Source organism: Topomyia yanbarensis, chromosome 3, assembly GCF_030247195.1.
Source record: "Topomyia yanbarensis strain Yona2022 chromosome 3, ASM3024719v1, whole genome shotgun sequence".
In the NCBI taxonomy this organism is placed as follows: Eukaryota; Metazoa; Arthropoda; class Insecta; order Diptera; family Culicidae; genus Topomyia; species Topomyia yanbarensis.
In genome coordinates this window covers 255,405,819-255,422,120 of record NC_080672.1, presented here as the reverse complement: position 1 = coordinate 255,422,120, position 16,302 = coordinate 255,405,819, and the positions used below count along the sequence as shown (strand labels likewise).

Here is a 16,302-nt window from a genome sequence, read left to right as displayed (position 1 = left end):
AAACAATAAAAGTTATTTTGAAACCAATTGCTTTAAGGAAATTTCGTGAATATTGTTTTATTACTCGATATGCTCCATACATGTAGCAGTCATACCTTCAATAAAGTTGTTTTAAATGACATTTGCATTAACTTTGTAAAAGACACGAAGTCTCTTATTGTTTTATTCTGAAGAGTTAATTCTCCATAATAACTTCTAAGAAAATGAACTACTAAAATTATTATAGCTATGTTAAAAAAAATCTTCGAAGCTTTTAAGGGGTCATAGAATGACAGATTAAGAAAATTTTTCGAATATTTATTTCATTTAAAAAGTGCATATTCTTTGACTTTATAGACATATTAAAAAAAGTCATCTAAAAGTTAAGAGATTTTTTGTCACTTACGCCGTCACCTATCAGAAATACATCGATGAACATATCTACCGCCACCTATTGCCGGGCTTCCCAACAATATTCTAGTTAAAGAGGTACTGGACTTAATATCTTTTCCTTCCGATCTGGGGCTTGTCAAATAGTAAGGACACACGATAGTGTAAAACTGTATCTTAATATTTATTTATTAATAAGCCGGTTCAACTTTTGAAATATTCACAGAATAGTCATTTCAATATCTAATTATCGCGGCTCACACCACGATTTAACAGTAGTTTCTCGAAGATATCATGAATATGAATCGTAACAATTAGACCTAAATATAAAGCCATTTATTATTGCTCTCCATCACAATTATATTGCTGTCATAAAATAGTTCATCACAATTTAGTTTGCTTGTAAAGCCTTCCATGTTGCAGATATTTTAAAGTTAACTACAATCATTAATATTTTGCGTGAGCCTTTCTAATACGATAAAGCATCAAACTAAGCATAGCTTCGTTGATAAAGTTTCCTATTTTTGAATAACAATTTTCCGACAGCCTACACTTAAATTTCAGGTATCCTAAATCCTGGTTCGATAAGTTCTTTAATTTTGAATCATTGAGGTGATTTTTCCATTCATCGTCGTTTTCGATTACCGTTATCACCACTTCTTCGTTGTGATTAAGTTGCAGCAGATTTGCTACAATCTGCTTCTTTTTTATGCCATCTTCATGCAGTTCACTGTAAACACCGGTGACAGTGCTAGAATCCAAGGTGTTTTGATTAACCTCACTAACTTCGGAAACCTTCTTCACCTCAAACAGTAATATTCTTTCGTCAAAAATAGCACCGTTCATGTATTCGTACCCTGCCTTACCAAGATTAAGCTGTTTCATCGACATCAACTCATCGTTGTTGTAGATTCTCCGACAAATAGTTTCTTTCTCCATATCGACACTGTACTGATACCCGGGAACACCGGCCACCCGTTTCACGAACCACATCATGCTGTCATAGGAATTGAACGGTGTAAATTCGCTCAGTCCTTCCACTACAGCCTTGACCATCGTTTTAAACAATGGTGGCTCGAACTGAAGCAGTGGCATAAAAATATACCTTAAGCACATCTGGCAAATCGTTTCCACAACCGCCAACTTGGGGAGACAAATGTTGTACTGATCCTGCACACCTAGCATTGCGCCAATGACAGCCCAAAAGTGCACCAATGCCTCACGATCCTCATCGTTATCGTACCTAATGCCAAGCAGATGGGGACGGATCAGCGCATAGCCCATGAATCCGAATGTGGTGAAAGCTATTTCCGTTTGCGTGATAAAACCGGTGCTATTCTGTTCGGACTTTTTCGAGGCATGCAGATGCATTTTGCGAACACGGTTCAACGATGACCACGATCTGGAAGTATAGAACGCGATTGCTACTAGTGGGCTAGCCTAATACAAAAATAGCCTACTTGGATCCCGGAGACAGGTCGATCTCGTACCAGGACATCATGTGTAGAATAGTGGAGATGTACCGCTTGCGAGCTGTTTCCGGCGTGCTCGACCGACCGGTATTGTTTAGAACAGTCAAGCCTTTGGGTTCGCAAAGCAGCGTAATCAAACCACAAAAGTTAGACTGCATCATACCGAAGCGGTTGTCGAAAAAGTACTTTTGCCCTCTGCAACATGGTCGACTGTTGTAGCTTTGAAAAATGCAATAGAAGTCGATGGTCCATATTTACCTTTTGAACTTGGCATCGTCGAACCACTGAGGTAATTTCAGTTCCAAATCGGCGCCACTGCCGATGTCGCATGGTTTTGTGCTGGCTTCGGTTACAAGCTTGGTAAAGAGAGATTTGGCGGCTGCAACGAGAAAAAAAATCGTATTATTTGTCTTGTGAAAGATTATTTTCAAACTAAACTAACTTTTGTCAAATGTTAATATCTATATAGTGGTAGATTCTGTCAGTATTTTTTGAACCTGTGTAGTTTCGGAATGGTTTATTGCCCACAGGTCCGTATATTTTTCTTTTAGAGTGTATTCAAATGTCAATTATGTACAAGGGAGAATCTTGAATGCGCGCTGATTAATTGCCATGTGATAATTGAGTTTGCAGTGGCCGGTTAAAGCCCTGGTCAGCGTGTCGCAGTGGAGTTTCAAAAAATGTAGGAGATCTTTCGAAATCGCTGGGCATAGTTGTTCTAGAAACGCTTTTGTTTGGCGACACGTTTGTAGATTTCTCCAATAATAACGATTCTATTAATTTTTGGATATGCGTATAATGGACCCGGGTCCATAATGCGTAAATTCGACCCTGTGTCCATAATAGGAAAATGGGTCCATTATAGGAATATGGATACCAGTTCGAATTATCGAATTTCACTAAGGAAATCAAGTTGAAATGCTTTAAATTGTCATTATTTTGTTTGAAAGACTTGGTATCATCAATTGATACAATATTACATTAAAAGTACTACTGGTTTAACCCAAATTCTTTGAAATTGTTAGCACCATCTACTGCGGGGTCCATTGCTAGCATATTAACCCTAATACATAACAAGAAAAAATAATGCGGGTGTTTCAGTTAGTTGAAAAACCCGCCGTGCCACCAAAACTCATCCTCCATACCGCGGATGACAATTCGCTTAAAACCATTCGCCCTGCTTCACAAGTTTCAAAGGCACTAGCATGCGAAACTTACCGGTAATAAAATAAATTTCACTACCACGCAAGAAATTGCATGCATATTCGCATAGATGATTATTGCCAACAATCGAGATGTTGCACGAAATATTGCATGCCATAATTGCGTTGGCACTCGAATCATGCGGGAACTTGATTCCATTTACTAATCTTAAATTCGTTAGTAATTTGAAAACGTTCTACGGTCTCTTATCAGTAAGATGGTTCTCCAGTATAATCAGTAATGATAACGCATTAACTAAATCTTCGATATGATACAATGATCTTTCATAGGAAACAACACAGCGATATGTATTTAGATACCAGGCACTCATACAGATGCGGTAATAGCGTGCATCGAAGCGGAAGTCCTAGAGTGTAGTTTGCTGTTATTGGAATAGCTAACCGCAACGCAAACCGTGTGCGGCCAAGTTCAAGGTGTGTAAATTCTAAGTCGGTTTAGTTGCGGTTAGCCTAGGCTACGGCAGGCATTTGGGATGCTGTGTAACTGAACCGGTTTTCATTCGTCTCCAGCGACACGACGTGACAAGGCGCGAAATTGTAGGTCAACGAAAGGGTAAATTACTGCACTAGAACGACGTTGCTGATAAGCGGGGGAAGCAGGAGGTGGGGAGCAGCACATTATACATATGTGGAAACACTTCCTGGTGCCATTAATAAAGGGTGTTTCTGAACGTTTTTTTTCAATTTGGATTATTTGACAACTGAGTTGAAATATGCTCGTGGTAAATTTTAATTATTTTCATTAGCTTTTCGCAATACCAAAATATACATACGCTTAAACAATGTCATTAAATTTGGGAAGTTTGCTGCCATGCTTTCGGTCACTTTTTTCGAGAGCGACTGGAGAAATGTCGTGAAAAAGGCATTCAGCGTTTACCTATAGGGTATCAGTTGTTTGCGGTGTTGTCGGCGTAAAGGACAGACTTAGGTAGCACCGTTAAAGAGTTTTTATATCTTTGGCTTTACCTGGCGAGCTCAGAAGCCTCTCAGGTGATAATGTGCCAGAGAAGCGCTAGCTAAGCTGGAATCAAAATTGTTGCGAGTACGCGAGGAAACTACAAGTGATTGACCTTCCCTACACGTGGTGCGGCTTCACTTTCTGCGAACACGCTGAGTCAGCATGAATAAACATATGTACAGTGGAAATAGAATTGAATACTATTTTTTATTCTATTTCTTCAGATTTATATCTCATTTCACTGATTTCGCTTTCTGCGTTCTTCTCTCTACCCTTTCAATAATGGTTATGTAATGATCCGTAAATCCGAGATAGTTAACATTGTATTCAAGAGGAGCACGGATGATCTCAGACGTTTCGCGCACAGGAATCATCTTAAGCAGATTATTATTTTCAAGAGAAAAGGCAATTTGAATTTAAACACTATCCTTCAAAATCATCATCTTCGGAATCCGGTTATTGGATTCAAATTTACTGCACCAAAGGCAAAATAATAACTGAAGGTCATTAAACATAAAGTTTTAGGTACATGCTTTACGTCACGTACGATCAGGTTATATGATAATCTATCCCATATATTATACATAGTAGAATATAAATTCTTTTTTAATAGCCGACCATATGTGCCGGTGCATAAAAAAATAACCGAATGAATTACACCCTTCCAGAAAATTTTTTCTTGGGAAGCCATTTCTCAAACCTCCACCACATCCATCACACGAATATCTTCCTTCAGTGAATTCGGTGATCGGTCACGAAGTCAACAGCCTCTAACAGGTAGTTTGCGGCATAGGGGTACTTCGGGTAAGATATATATATATATATATATATATATATATATATATATATATATATATATATATATATATATATATATATATATATATATATATATATATATATATATATATATATATATATATATATATATATATATATATATATATATATATATATATATATATATATATATATATATATATATATATATATATATATATATATATATATATATAAACAGGGTTGCTATGATTAATAATAAAATCCTTGTTTTGAAGTCATGCTGCTTCTTTAGTTAATAACTTTTCTCAGCGAATTTTCACAAACTTACAATGTTTCACAAATGTGTTCAGCGGAAGAATACCTTTAGAAATATATAGTGTTCTCATGAATTGATTGATGAGGTGATTTTTTAAGAATTTATTTTCAATTTTAACCGATTTTCCATACTAATTTCCATATAAACTTTGAAATTTTTGGAGGGTCCGTAGGCACAACCGATCGGTACCAAAATTTGCACAATTACTAAGGGCCATAAAAGGAATCCTGGAGCCTGGAGCCAATACAATTGAATTTTATATGATGAATGCCCAAAATAGCCAAGTGTCCGTCTTACCCCACCTGTCCGTCGTACCCACAGTTCTCCATCACCGTAGCTCGTTTGCTACTCAGCATTTGATCAAGCTAAGCTACAAATATGCATAGTCATCTGTAGTGTACTGTGTTTTCGCACTGATCCGATATTTGTGGAGGGACTGCGGCTTGGCCGGACACCCTATCACTTTTTCCAACAATCCAATTATGAATCAGGTAAAAATGACAGGATCATATTAGTAATATTATTTTGAGGATTTCGCGATGCATCAAGGTTATATGTATAGATACATCAAACGTCAAAAAATGAACAAAAAATGCAAAGGCAACATTAATATGTGATAGGATGTTATTATAGTAGGAATATTTTAACGCTTTCATGTCCATCTTTTTTCTAGTGTATATAGTGTTCCAAAACTATTTTTTCTTGAAAATAGTGGGATCAAGAAACACGATAAACCTTTTTCATAAAGATAGGAGCTTCCCTCGTAGTGCTAGAAGATACTCAAACCTTCCAAGTCTCAATTCAATTCTCCTAGAATACTTACAATAGTTCAATTACGTTGAAAACGTAGTTGAAGGCAATCTAAATCGATAGGTTTTATCAGATTTCAACAATATTGCAAATTAACGTAGATATATCAAAAGTAGATAGCACCCCTGAGTTCGATTCCCAACCCTGCACATACGGTTAAAGATTTTCTAAAAGTGATTTTTCTAACCGGAAAAGAGCCGAATTACCATAAGGTTAAAACCACTATAATAAAAAATTCTTCATCAATGTAAACTATCACTGAATTTCAACTCGAGATTAATTGTTATATTCAAATGAGAGATAATAGTCACATTTACTGGCCTTACTTGTTTTTGTGAACAAACCTTGTATAAACCACAGATAACAGATGTTTAGGCTCGATTTGAATCGTGTGTAAATACCCGCTACTGAGATTCCGAATAAATCAGACGTCTGAAACACGTTTGGCAAACGTTTGTAGATGGCGCAATGATCGATGCAATGCAGTTAGAGTGCAGCTGTCAAACACGTATAGCAAACAGTTGCGCAGATGGCAATAGTGAAACACGGATTTCCAATGTTTATCAATTTGAAAGTTTACACAGGTTTTTGAAGAAATTTGGTTCTAGCCTAAACGTCTGTTATCTGTGTATAAACCAAAAGTAACAGCTTTTTAAGAACGTTATTATTTATAAACAACATGGGCATTAAAGGGTTAAGATTTTCAAAGCACAAAAACTTTGAAAATCGCCAGTTTTTTGTTACACGTTCTCGTCTTCTCTCTAAATCATCGCTTGGGTGTGCTGAAGATAAGTTTGAGCAATTCGATATTACTTTATTTTTTTCCAAATGTCAGGTAATATCTAATTCAGTGGTTTTCAACCGGTGGTGAATTCACCGCCAGGGGTAAATTGGATGATTTGTGGGGGTGAATTATGCGGGACAAATTATAACTTGTTATCCAAACATTCCCGTCGGGTGTCTGTCTTTATATATTGTTTCAGTATGTCAAGAATTGAGATGCTTACTGAGAGTGCCCTGGAACAGGTTTCTTATTGTAAAATTGTGGCATTCATCCAATTGAAAATCTTTTTTTACAGGGTAAAGGGTAAGGTTTTCACCCAAAATTTTTTTACTGACCTGGGATAGTTTTTTATAGAATCACTTTGAACCTATCTGACCTATCTGCTGAGTTTAAATTAGACAAGTATAAACTCTTCCATTCTTTTTGTAACTCGGTCGAAGTATCAATCACCAAAATTGACTCACATTGACCGTTTGTTGTTTTGTTTTGGCAAAGCATGATGCACACCACTACTTTGAGCTTTTCTTATTAGCTGTAAATTTATCGCGTTTGTAAACCGTATTGTCCACATAGGTAGGTGTGAAATTTCACTTCCCTGGCTAACGACAAAAATCTAAAAGCACCGGCCAGTCACGCTGTGGAAAAGCAACCGAACAACCATTGCTCTCTGCCACAGCTACGCACCGTGAAGCAGCCATGAAATCGGTAGCATCTGTGCAGCATACTGTGGTGGCTTCCGAAATTTTTGCTGGACACAAAACATTCGGTTATTCATCATCACAATCGCTAGGAAACAAAGTAGCAAATCTTTTCTACCTGGCCAACAGTTAAGGTCCGCTTCTGGAGCAGTCAACATTATCACCGAAGGAACTCATTTGAACATATTGAGTTAAAATTATTCATCTTATCACTATACTCGGAGAAATAGATGCAAAACCCGGAGGCAATGAGATCATATCCGAAAACTGGAGTCTCCGGGTCAAACCCGGAGGGGTAGCAACCCTACAGGGTAATGATGGTAAACAATTTTCAGTAAGGGTACACCATATTCGGAAAGGGGTACATGGAACGAAAAAGGTTGAAAACCACTGATCTAATTGCTTAAACTACTCGCTGTTTAGATGGTAGGGTTCATCTTTGAATTAATACTAATGACTGGGAATGTTTGTGGTATTCAGTTGATTACTGTAACATAATATTGAAAATAGAAATACACGGAAACTCTTTTTTGGTATTTATTTCTTGTCAGTATTGTCCAAAACCATGAGTTGTCATAAGGGTTGCACATCGAAACGACAAACTGTCTCAAAAAAATCAAGTAAAACACGGGTGTGTACTTCATACTACCCTTTGAAGAATTTTGAACCGGAGCACTCAAATCTGAAATACGCGCACCGACACGCCAGCTATATGGATTTCGGTATAAATTAATGGCAAATAATTTGAATTAAATTAAGTTGGAACAGTTGCTCCATCTATGTGATGAGTTAGACATCATCCTGACTTCACATGTCAATCGTAAAAGAACACAAACATAAATCAGGTATCAGTAGGGACTGACTCAAATGGCACGTACCCCATGTTGATCGGAGATCTGTACCTTGCCGTGATTTGTCTTTTCATCAATTCCCTGGCGGGAAGGAACAGTGGTAAGGTTATGGAAAAGGAAAATAGCGACGCAGAGAACATAGACAATACTGAAATATTTTTCATTGTCAAGGGAATGAAGACACTTCTCGATGATCCGAGAGAATATTGAGATAACAGAACGAAAGCACCCCCAAAGAAATATTGTCATTCAAATACGGCTTAAGTTTGGAACAATAGCATATTATTGAGTTTCAGCTCTCCGTACTTTCATCTATGTACAGAGAAGAAAAGTCTAGATACGTAATAGCATTACTGCAAGGCAATTACATATCAAATGATTTGAAATTCTGCCATGTAATCGGATTCACAAAGATCACACGAATGATACTCAGCACGCCGAATAGTAGCCATGTGATAATTGAGTTTGCAATATCCAGTCAGTTTCCAGACTAGATTATTGCAATTATGCTTGGAAAAATGTAGCAAAATCTGCGACATTTTCGGACTCATATCCGGTAGAAAAGTCTTTGTTTGAACGTAAATTTGCAAATTTGGTTGGCATATTCGGATGCAGCTAATGGCGAATATTGTGCTTTACCCAACTTATCGACAGTGGTAGAACTGGTTCTGGACCAACGAAGTCAGTCGCAGTGCCCGCTCTAGCCAATTCGTCTGCCCATTCATTTCCAGTAATGCCGCAATGACTGGGTACCCATAGAAGGTAGATAGCCTTGAAAATGTTAAGTTCTTCGATTTGAGTTCGACATACGATTACTAATTTCGATCTCGAATCTGCCGAACCAAATGCTTTCAGGGCAGCCTGGCTGTCATAGTAAAAATAGACTGTTTTATCGCAAATTCTCAGTTGAAGTGCGTATTTTACGCCCCACACAGAATCGATTTCTGGTTAGAATACGGTACAATATCTACCAAGCGAATCAGATTGGTTTAATCTCATTTCAGGACAATAGATACAAGTTTATTTGTTTAAAGCATCAACAGGCATATCAAAGCCCCAATGATGCTGGCCTAAATACTAATCTTATTTCAGTACCGACTCGGCCCTCCAACAATTAACCGTTGATATAACAAACTACAAATTCTTTAAGTTGTCGCCCCATCCTGCCAGACAGTTATTCCTCACGAGGAGGAATTCTCACATTAAAAGTTTTTAAAGGAAAACTACATGTGAATGTAAGATCACTTGGAGCAAGTGTATACTAATGCCAAGTAACCATTTGTGGCCATGGTCTTGTGTGGCAAAAAAAGGCTGAGAAAAAGCATTTTTTGTTTTTTTCTAGCTGGAATGGTTTAAGGAATGACTCAAATGGTCGGGCGGAAATTGGAGCACTCGATTTAAGTTTTTACAATGCTCAATACTTATTATATTGGTTCTTAAGAACGAAGTAAAGATATTGCTATCAATTTGTAGGCATCCTATTGATAGAAGGCCGAGTAATTAACGAAATAGTGCGCCATCCTCCCTAATAGAGAAAAATAGGCATATTACCCTATCATTTTTATTCAGGCGAATGAGAGTAATAAAGCAACGTCAAACTGAGTAAATGACAATTAATTACTGTTTGATACTAGTATGACTGCAAAAACACTTCACACTCCACGTCACAGGTGAGGTTGAATATCTAATTTTAATTATTCGCTTGCAACAACGACGCGTCATCTAATAGGTAGGGGATCACGGGGCTAGTTGGCGGTTGCGGTAAGTTGGCGGAAAATTCAGTCATGTTGCCAACAGTATGCCCTTTCACGAAACGTGTTCTATCTTGCAAGATCTACTTAAATCAATGCGGTAAAATATAAAAATTGAAAACACCGCCAACTAACCCCTGCCTCCCCTACTGAAATTGGTTGGCAGGTACATGGTTTGCTTTTGATTACCTCTCATTATATACATATATCGAGTTTAATTCACAGTGAACTATTTCCTTCTCTGACAGCGCTGTTAATTGAATTATTAAATCTTAAGAAAATGCGAGTTATTCGCGGGAAAAAGACAATCTGACTGCTAAATATCAGATTTTTTTAAAAAACATCATAAGCTCAGCATAGCGATTATCGCTCACTAGCTCAACGTAGAAGTGATTGATTGTATTTATGTTTTGTAAATAAAAGAGTGGTTTTAAATATTGAATAGAAGGCCCACGAACAAAAGTGGAGGGGGGGGGGGAGTTGAAATTTGGGGTGGTACATAAGGTTCGTCTCTCCAGGCCTAGGAAAAAAAGTCTACAGTTTGAGGGTTTCTATAACTTGCTTTTATAAGACGAAAATTTTATTCGCACTGGCCTTTTCAATAGTTATTACTGCAGAGGTTAAAGCGTTCAAAAAATCCCCTTTGGTCGGAAGTCAGTAACTATAATCCCTTATATATGATTTATAAATAAACCTAAAGCAATTGAAGTGTTTGCTAACACCATGTAATTCGTGTAAATAAGAAAACTTCAATGATCGACTAGGAAGCACGTTTTGCCATTCAAGCGAACCCACGAGTATTCTTTTGCACAAATAAATGTATCAGCTGGATGCAGTGTGACTTTTTCACATAAAAAAACTTTTTCAAAACCACCATTCAACTATAGGCAAATTGTTTTCCAGCAACCTTTTCACACAATTTGAATCACGATTATCCCATAAACCGACTTATATTTTTCTACAAGAGTTTAATAGAGGAAATATGGTTGTCATTTCTTATAAAAGAAATGTATCGAATTTGCTCAAACTTTCAAAAAAGTCTCTTATATACCAATCGACTCAGCTCGACGATTTGGGACAATGCTTGCGTGTCTATTTGTGTGTGTATATTAGAGTGCCCAGAAAAATAAAGAATTTTTGAAAACTCACTCGGCCCACCACCGAGTCAATTCCTAGTCTCACCAGGAGTACTTGCTCCAAATTTGAAGCAAATCGGACAAGTCTAGCTACCGGACCAACGTGACTGAAGTTTGTATGGGATATTTCGACAATTTACATGGAGAAAACCCACTAGCTCGCATTTTCACCGCTAGGTGGCACTGTATGCATCGTATTATCACTGTAAGTGAAAATAAGAAAGATAATTTAATTGTCTACAACTTTGTCGAAGACTGCTAGTCAATCCGGCTTTGTTGAAAGAAGTTATTAAACTTTTAGCGAAGTGATGTCTGAGTCAGTTTTGCATGGGGCCTAGCACTAGGTTCTAACAAACTAAACATTTTTGTGGAATATGGTTAGATTTAGCTGAATAGTATGTGCTGAAGAATTGCAGTACATAATACGAATTATGTTTTGGTTAGAAAATTTTAGTTCCACCTGTGACCGCATAGATGGCGCCAACACTAACTTTTCAACGGAGAGAGATAAAATATCGAGATGTTTGGAAGAATTACTGCAAAAGGCTTGTTCTACAACTTTGTAGAAGACACCTAATTTCTATCTGAATGAAAATATGAATGAAAATGAAAATGAATGAAAATATGAATGAAAATCAGTATATATGGTCAAATTTGAATAGAAAATATTTTAAGTTTGAAACTAATATAAAATTCAAACTGATTTTAAATTTCTCAACAAGTTGAAAATTTTCGGGAGGGGTCCAGACCCCCAAGACCCTCCTCCTGGATCCGCCACTGGTGATGTTTAATTCTGCTATGAACTATTTCGTTCTCTAACTGCTCGGTTAATTGATTGTTTGAATTTCATCGAAAAATACTATTAAAAGTAAAACCAAGCTAGTCCAGCAAATGCATGTGTGTAAATTGTTCACAAAAAAGACAATCTAACAACCAACGCAAAATAAATTAAGTTAGAAGTACAATAAATAAGAACAGAAATCAGACAAAAATAATTAAAGAAAAATGGACAAGATTCAATAATCGAATAGAATAAATAAATCACCAAGCAGGACCTTTCAAATTAAATGTTCTTATTGATTATTTAAACTGAATTACAGCATTTCTGCTATCCAGAAAAAGTTTGTTCTTCGATTTAAAAACATGCAAATATCTCCGATACAGTCAACGCTTTGCAACACTAATAAATTATTACAGTACCTACATTAATTGTAAACGTCCTAGCCAAAATGCTATATAGATATAGGTTACATTTTAATACAAAACACATTTACACTAATTAAAACGTCGCCTATTTTGTACATTTGTAAATAATTTAGAAGGCCTTCGCTTGCTTTCATCCATCAGAAAAAAAACGCGGCAAGAACAGCTATCCAGTGCGCAGAATCCCGCTTTTGTTTTCTTATTTTTAGCACCGTATACATAACATGGAAAGAAAATTTTCCCAAATTTTCTTTGTTGTGAATTTCACCTACAAAATTAATTAATTTAATCCATTGTCTTAGATACCTTTCTCCACTTCCGTCAGTTGAATCGCCTCCATGGCGTACGTTGATCAGCAACCACACTTCACCATAAATTTTACTTTCTATAACTGCTTTGTTTTCAGTCCTTGCAACTATCAGCACTGCCCGGTTCGTGATAATTGCTCAGCCAAAACAAACGACGAGGCGCTTGCCCCCAGCACAGCTGCTAATGTTTATCAATAATCACCAACCAAATGAGCCTGAACGATGTAAATTCCGTGCTGTGCTTTCATCCGGAACTATCCGTACTGTGTTTTTGCAAACGCACCTCCGCCGCACTTGGAGGGTAAAGTCATTCTGAGTCGCTGATAGAACGCTCTGAAAACGGCAGGGAAAAAGCGCCGGCCGCCTCGAGCGAGAATGAAAAAGTAAACATGTGTATAAAAAACACAATCGTCTACGTCGCAGTTCTAACGAGAATCATCTCGCGAACGTACCGACTATCGACACATCTATCCAAGTACATACTCCTCAATTAAAACTCTTTTCGCTCGATGGATATCCACAGTGCACAAAAAAGGGTACACAGTATTAACCCTTTTATGCTGAATGTTTATCCATGAGAAGACGGAAATTCATAGTATAGAAGATGATGACAACAAAATTCATTTTTTCCATTCTCCTTTTTCGTTTTTCCTACTAACTTTTTAGATGTCTTTTAATCAGAAAGCCCTTTTCCTTACACTTCTTCCTCATTTAAAGTAGAACGTATTAGTTTCTCTTTTCTATTTCTATTTCCTCTTTTCCTTTTCTCTTTTCCTTTTCCCTTTTCCCTTTTCCCTTTCCCTTTTCCCTTTTCCCTTTTCCTTTTCCCTTTTCCTTTTCCCTTTTCCCTTTTCCCTTTTCCCTTTTCCCTTTTCCCTTTTCCCTTTTCCCTTTTCCCTTTTCCCTTTTCCCTTTTCCCTTTTCCCTTTTCCTTTTCCTTTTCCCTTTTCCCTTTTCCCTTTTCCTTTCCCTTTTCCCTTTTCCCTTTTCCCTTTTCCCTTTTCCCTTTTCCCTTTTCCCTTTTCCCTTTTCCCTTTTCCCTTTTCCCTTTTCCCTTTTCCCTTTTCCTTTCCCTTTTCCCTTTTCCCTTTTCCCTTTTCCCTTTCCCTTTTCCCTTTTCCCTTTTCCCTTTTCCCTTTTCCCTTTTCCCTTTTCCCTTTCCTTTTCCCTTTTCCCTTTTCCCTTTTCCCTTTTCCCTTTTCCCTTTTCCCTTTTCCCTTTTCCCTTTTCCCTTTTCCCTTTTCCCTTTTCCCTTTTCCCTTTTCCCTTTTCCCTTTTCCCTTTTTCCCTTTTCCTTTTCCCTTTTCCCTTTTCCCTTTTCCCTTTTCCCTTTTCCCTTTTCCCTTTTCCCTTTTCCCTTTTCCCTTTTCCTTTTCCCTTTCCCTTTTCCCTTTTCCCTTTTCCCTTTTCCCTTTTCCCTTTTCCCTTTTCCCTTTTCCCTTTTCCCTTTTCCCTTTTCTCCTTTTCCCTTTTCCCTTTTCCCTTTTCCCTTTTCCCTTTTCCCTTTTCCCTTTTCCCTTTTCCCTTTTCCCTTTTCCCTTTTCCCTTTTCCCTTTTCCCTTTTCCCTTTTCCCTTTTCCCTTTTCCCTTTTCCCTTTTCCCTTTTCCCTTTTCCCTTTTCCCTTTTCCCTTTTCCCTTTTCCCTTTTCCCCTTTTCCCTTTTCCCTTTTCCTTTTCCCTTTTCCCTTTTCCCTTTTCCTTTTCCCCTTTTCCCTTTTCCTTTTCCCTTTTCCCTTTTCCCTTTTCCCTTTCCCTTTTCCCTTTTCCCTTTTCCCTTTTCCCTTTTCCCTTTTCCCTTTTCCCTTTCCCTTTTCCCTTTTCCCTTTTCCCTTTTCCTTTTCCCTTTTCCCTTTTCCCTTTTCCCTTTTCCCTTTTCCCTTTTCCCTTTTCCCTTTTCCCTTTTCCCTTTTCCCTTTTCCCTTTTCCCTTTTCCCTTTTCCCTTTTCCCTTTTCCCTTTTCCCTTTCCCTTTCCCTTTTCCCTTTTCCCTTTTCCCTTTTCCCTTTCCCTTTTCCTTTTCCCTTTTCCCTTTTCCCTTTTCCCTTTTCCCTTTTCCCTTTTCCCTTTTCCTTTTCCCTTTTCCCTTTTCCCTTTTCCCTTTTCCCTTTTCCCTTTTCCCTTTTCCTTTTCCCTTTTCCCTTTTCCCTTTTCCCTTTTCCTTTTCCTTTCCCTTTTCCCTTTTCCTTTTCCCTTTCCCTTTCATTTTTCCCTTTTCCCCTTTCCCTTTTCCCTTTTCCCTTTTCCCTTTTCCTTTTTCCCTTTTCCCTTCTTCCTACTTTTTTCTTCCTTCCTAGTTCAATACATTGCAATTTCCAAATCGATTAACTGGAACGTAGAAAAAACTTTCACCGCGCAAAATTTTATTTTGCAAAGAGAATCAGTGGCGAAATCGGAATCTAGACAAAAGTTATTTTTCGTGCAGTTAGATTTGTCCAATTAATCGTCACTCTATACGTCTGAACCGTGCTAGCCTACGAGTTATATGAAATATAGATTTTTGAATCATTAAAATCTTACAAAATATGGTGTAACCACTCCTGCTTTGCCAGTAGGCTGGAGCCGCACATGGTTACATTTTCGGCCAGTTAAAGAACAATAAGATATTGGGCTATTATTTTTAGATATTATCTTTAAGTCTCTAAAGCATATTTCAGGCAAAAAATCGTTGTTTTTAAAAAAGCTACATTTCTGCGCAATGTTATTTTATGGACTTGTATTGACGGTATCTGAATTCATTAGGTCAGTAACTGAGCACAGAGAAATCATTTTAGTGAAAAAACAGTAGAGTAGAGTGGGGTCAAGTAGATTAGTTTTCTTTAGCGAGCTCGTGCTATGATATTTTTGCACTGATTTGGACAAATAAGCACACGTCTGGCAACGTTTTGGCGATATTTATGTACAGTAGGACTCCGTTTTTGGCAACAATATTTTTTTTTCAATTGCCAAAACTGGAACCGTGCCAAAAATGGAACCTTACCTTAAAAGCTTTTATTTTAAATTTGTGACATCATAAATGTTACAAGAACATTAATTATAAAAGAATATGTGAAATGGAATGAAATAATGGAAAAAATCAACAAATTTAACTTTATTCGCTATGCCCGCCCACATAAAATATAGCAAATATGACTCCTATGTTTGGAAATAAAGTCAAAAGCGATATCCATTATTGCAACAAAATGATTATTGAGTATTTTTCAAAAGATTTACTATGAACAAAGATAATGTTGCCAAAAACGGCACACATTTGTTGCCAAAACCGGAACTTTTTTGTTGCCAAAAATGGAGCATGCCAAAAACGGAACGTGCCAAAAACGGAATCTTACTGTATAGCCAAATATTTTTCAAGCTGAATGCAATAAGGCAAAAGTACTTTTTTTCGATGTTTTCATACGTACGATAGGTCACAATTTTCGAGGTTAAATATAACAATGTCAGAAGATCAATGGTTCAAGTTTTATTTGAATAGTATGAATACTGCAGATCATTTAAAAATAGTAGTACAAATAATAAATGCAATCCATTGACGTCATTCAGGTAGGAACATGAGGAAGTGGCAAATGGCAGTGGCATGAAACTGCGGAAAGAAATGTTGAAAAAACATGATTTTTCAGCAGCTGCGTCTGGTTTTGTACTTGTGA

At 37.2% G+C, this 16,302-nt stretch overlaps 1 protein-coding gene across 2 annotated transcripts; it reads right to left on the bottom strand.

Annotated features, from left to right (window-relative positions):
• Positions 1-534: 534 nt before the first annotated feature.
• Positions 535-13,390, bottom strand: LOC131689887 (uncharacterized). Of its 2 annotated transcripts, none has more exons than XM_058975240.1 (4): positions 12,661-13,390; positions 2,100-2,220; positions 1,830-2,036; positions 535-1,771 (listed from the first exon to the last, which is right to left on the bottom strand). In XM_058975240.1, the coding sequence occupies exons 1-4, from the start codon at positions 12,692-12,694 to the stop codon at positions 817-819; spliced, it is 1,317 nt and encodes a 438-aa protein (XP_058831223.1). In that variant the 5' UTR covers positions 12,695-13,390; the 3' UTR covers positions 535-816. The 2 variants fall into 2 exon arrangements, with proteins under 2 accessions (XP_058831223.1, XP_058831224.1); XM_058975241.1 differs by lacking the exon at positions 12,661-13,390 and adding an exon at positions 12,356-12,609.
• Between the last annotated feature and the right edge of the window lie 2,912 nt (positions 13,391-16,302).

What these genes read in the sequence shown, in the direction of transcription:
- LOC131689887 (XM_058975240.1), bottom strand. Translation starts at nt 12,694, where the DNA reads ATGGAGGCGATTCAACTGACGGAAGTGGAGAAAG. An exon ending in ACTGACGGAAGTGGAGAAAG is followed by an intron (nt 2,221 to 12,660) that starts GTATCTAAGACA and finishes TTCTCGTTGCAG; the next exon opens with CCGCCAAATCTCTCTTTACC. An exon ending in GACCTGTCTCCGGGATCCAA is followed by an intron (nt 1,772 to 1,829) that starts GTAGGCTATTTT and finishes CTATACTTCCAG; the next exon opens with ATCGTGGTCATCGTTGAACC.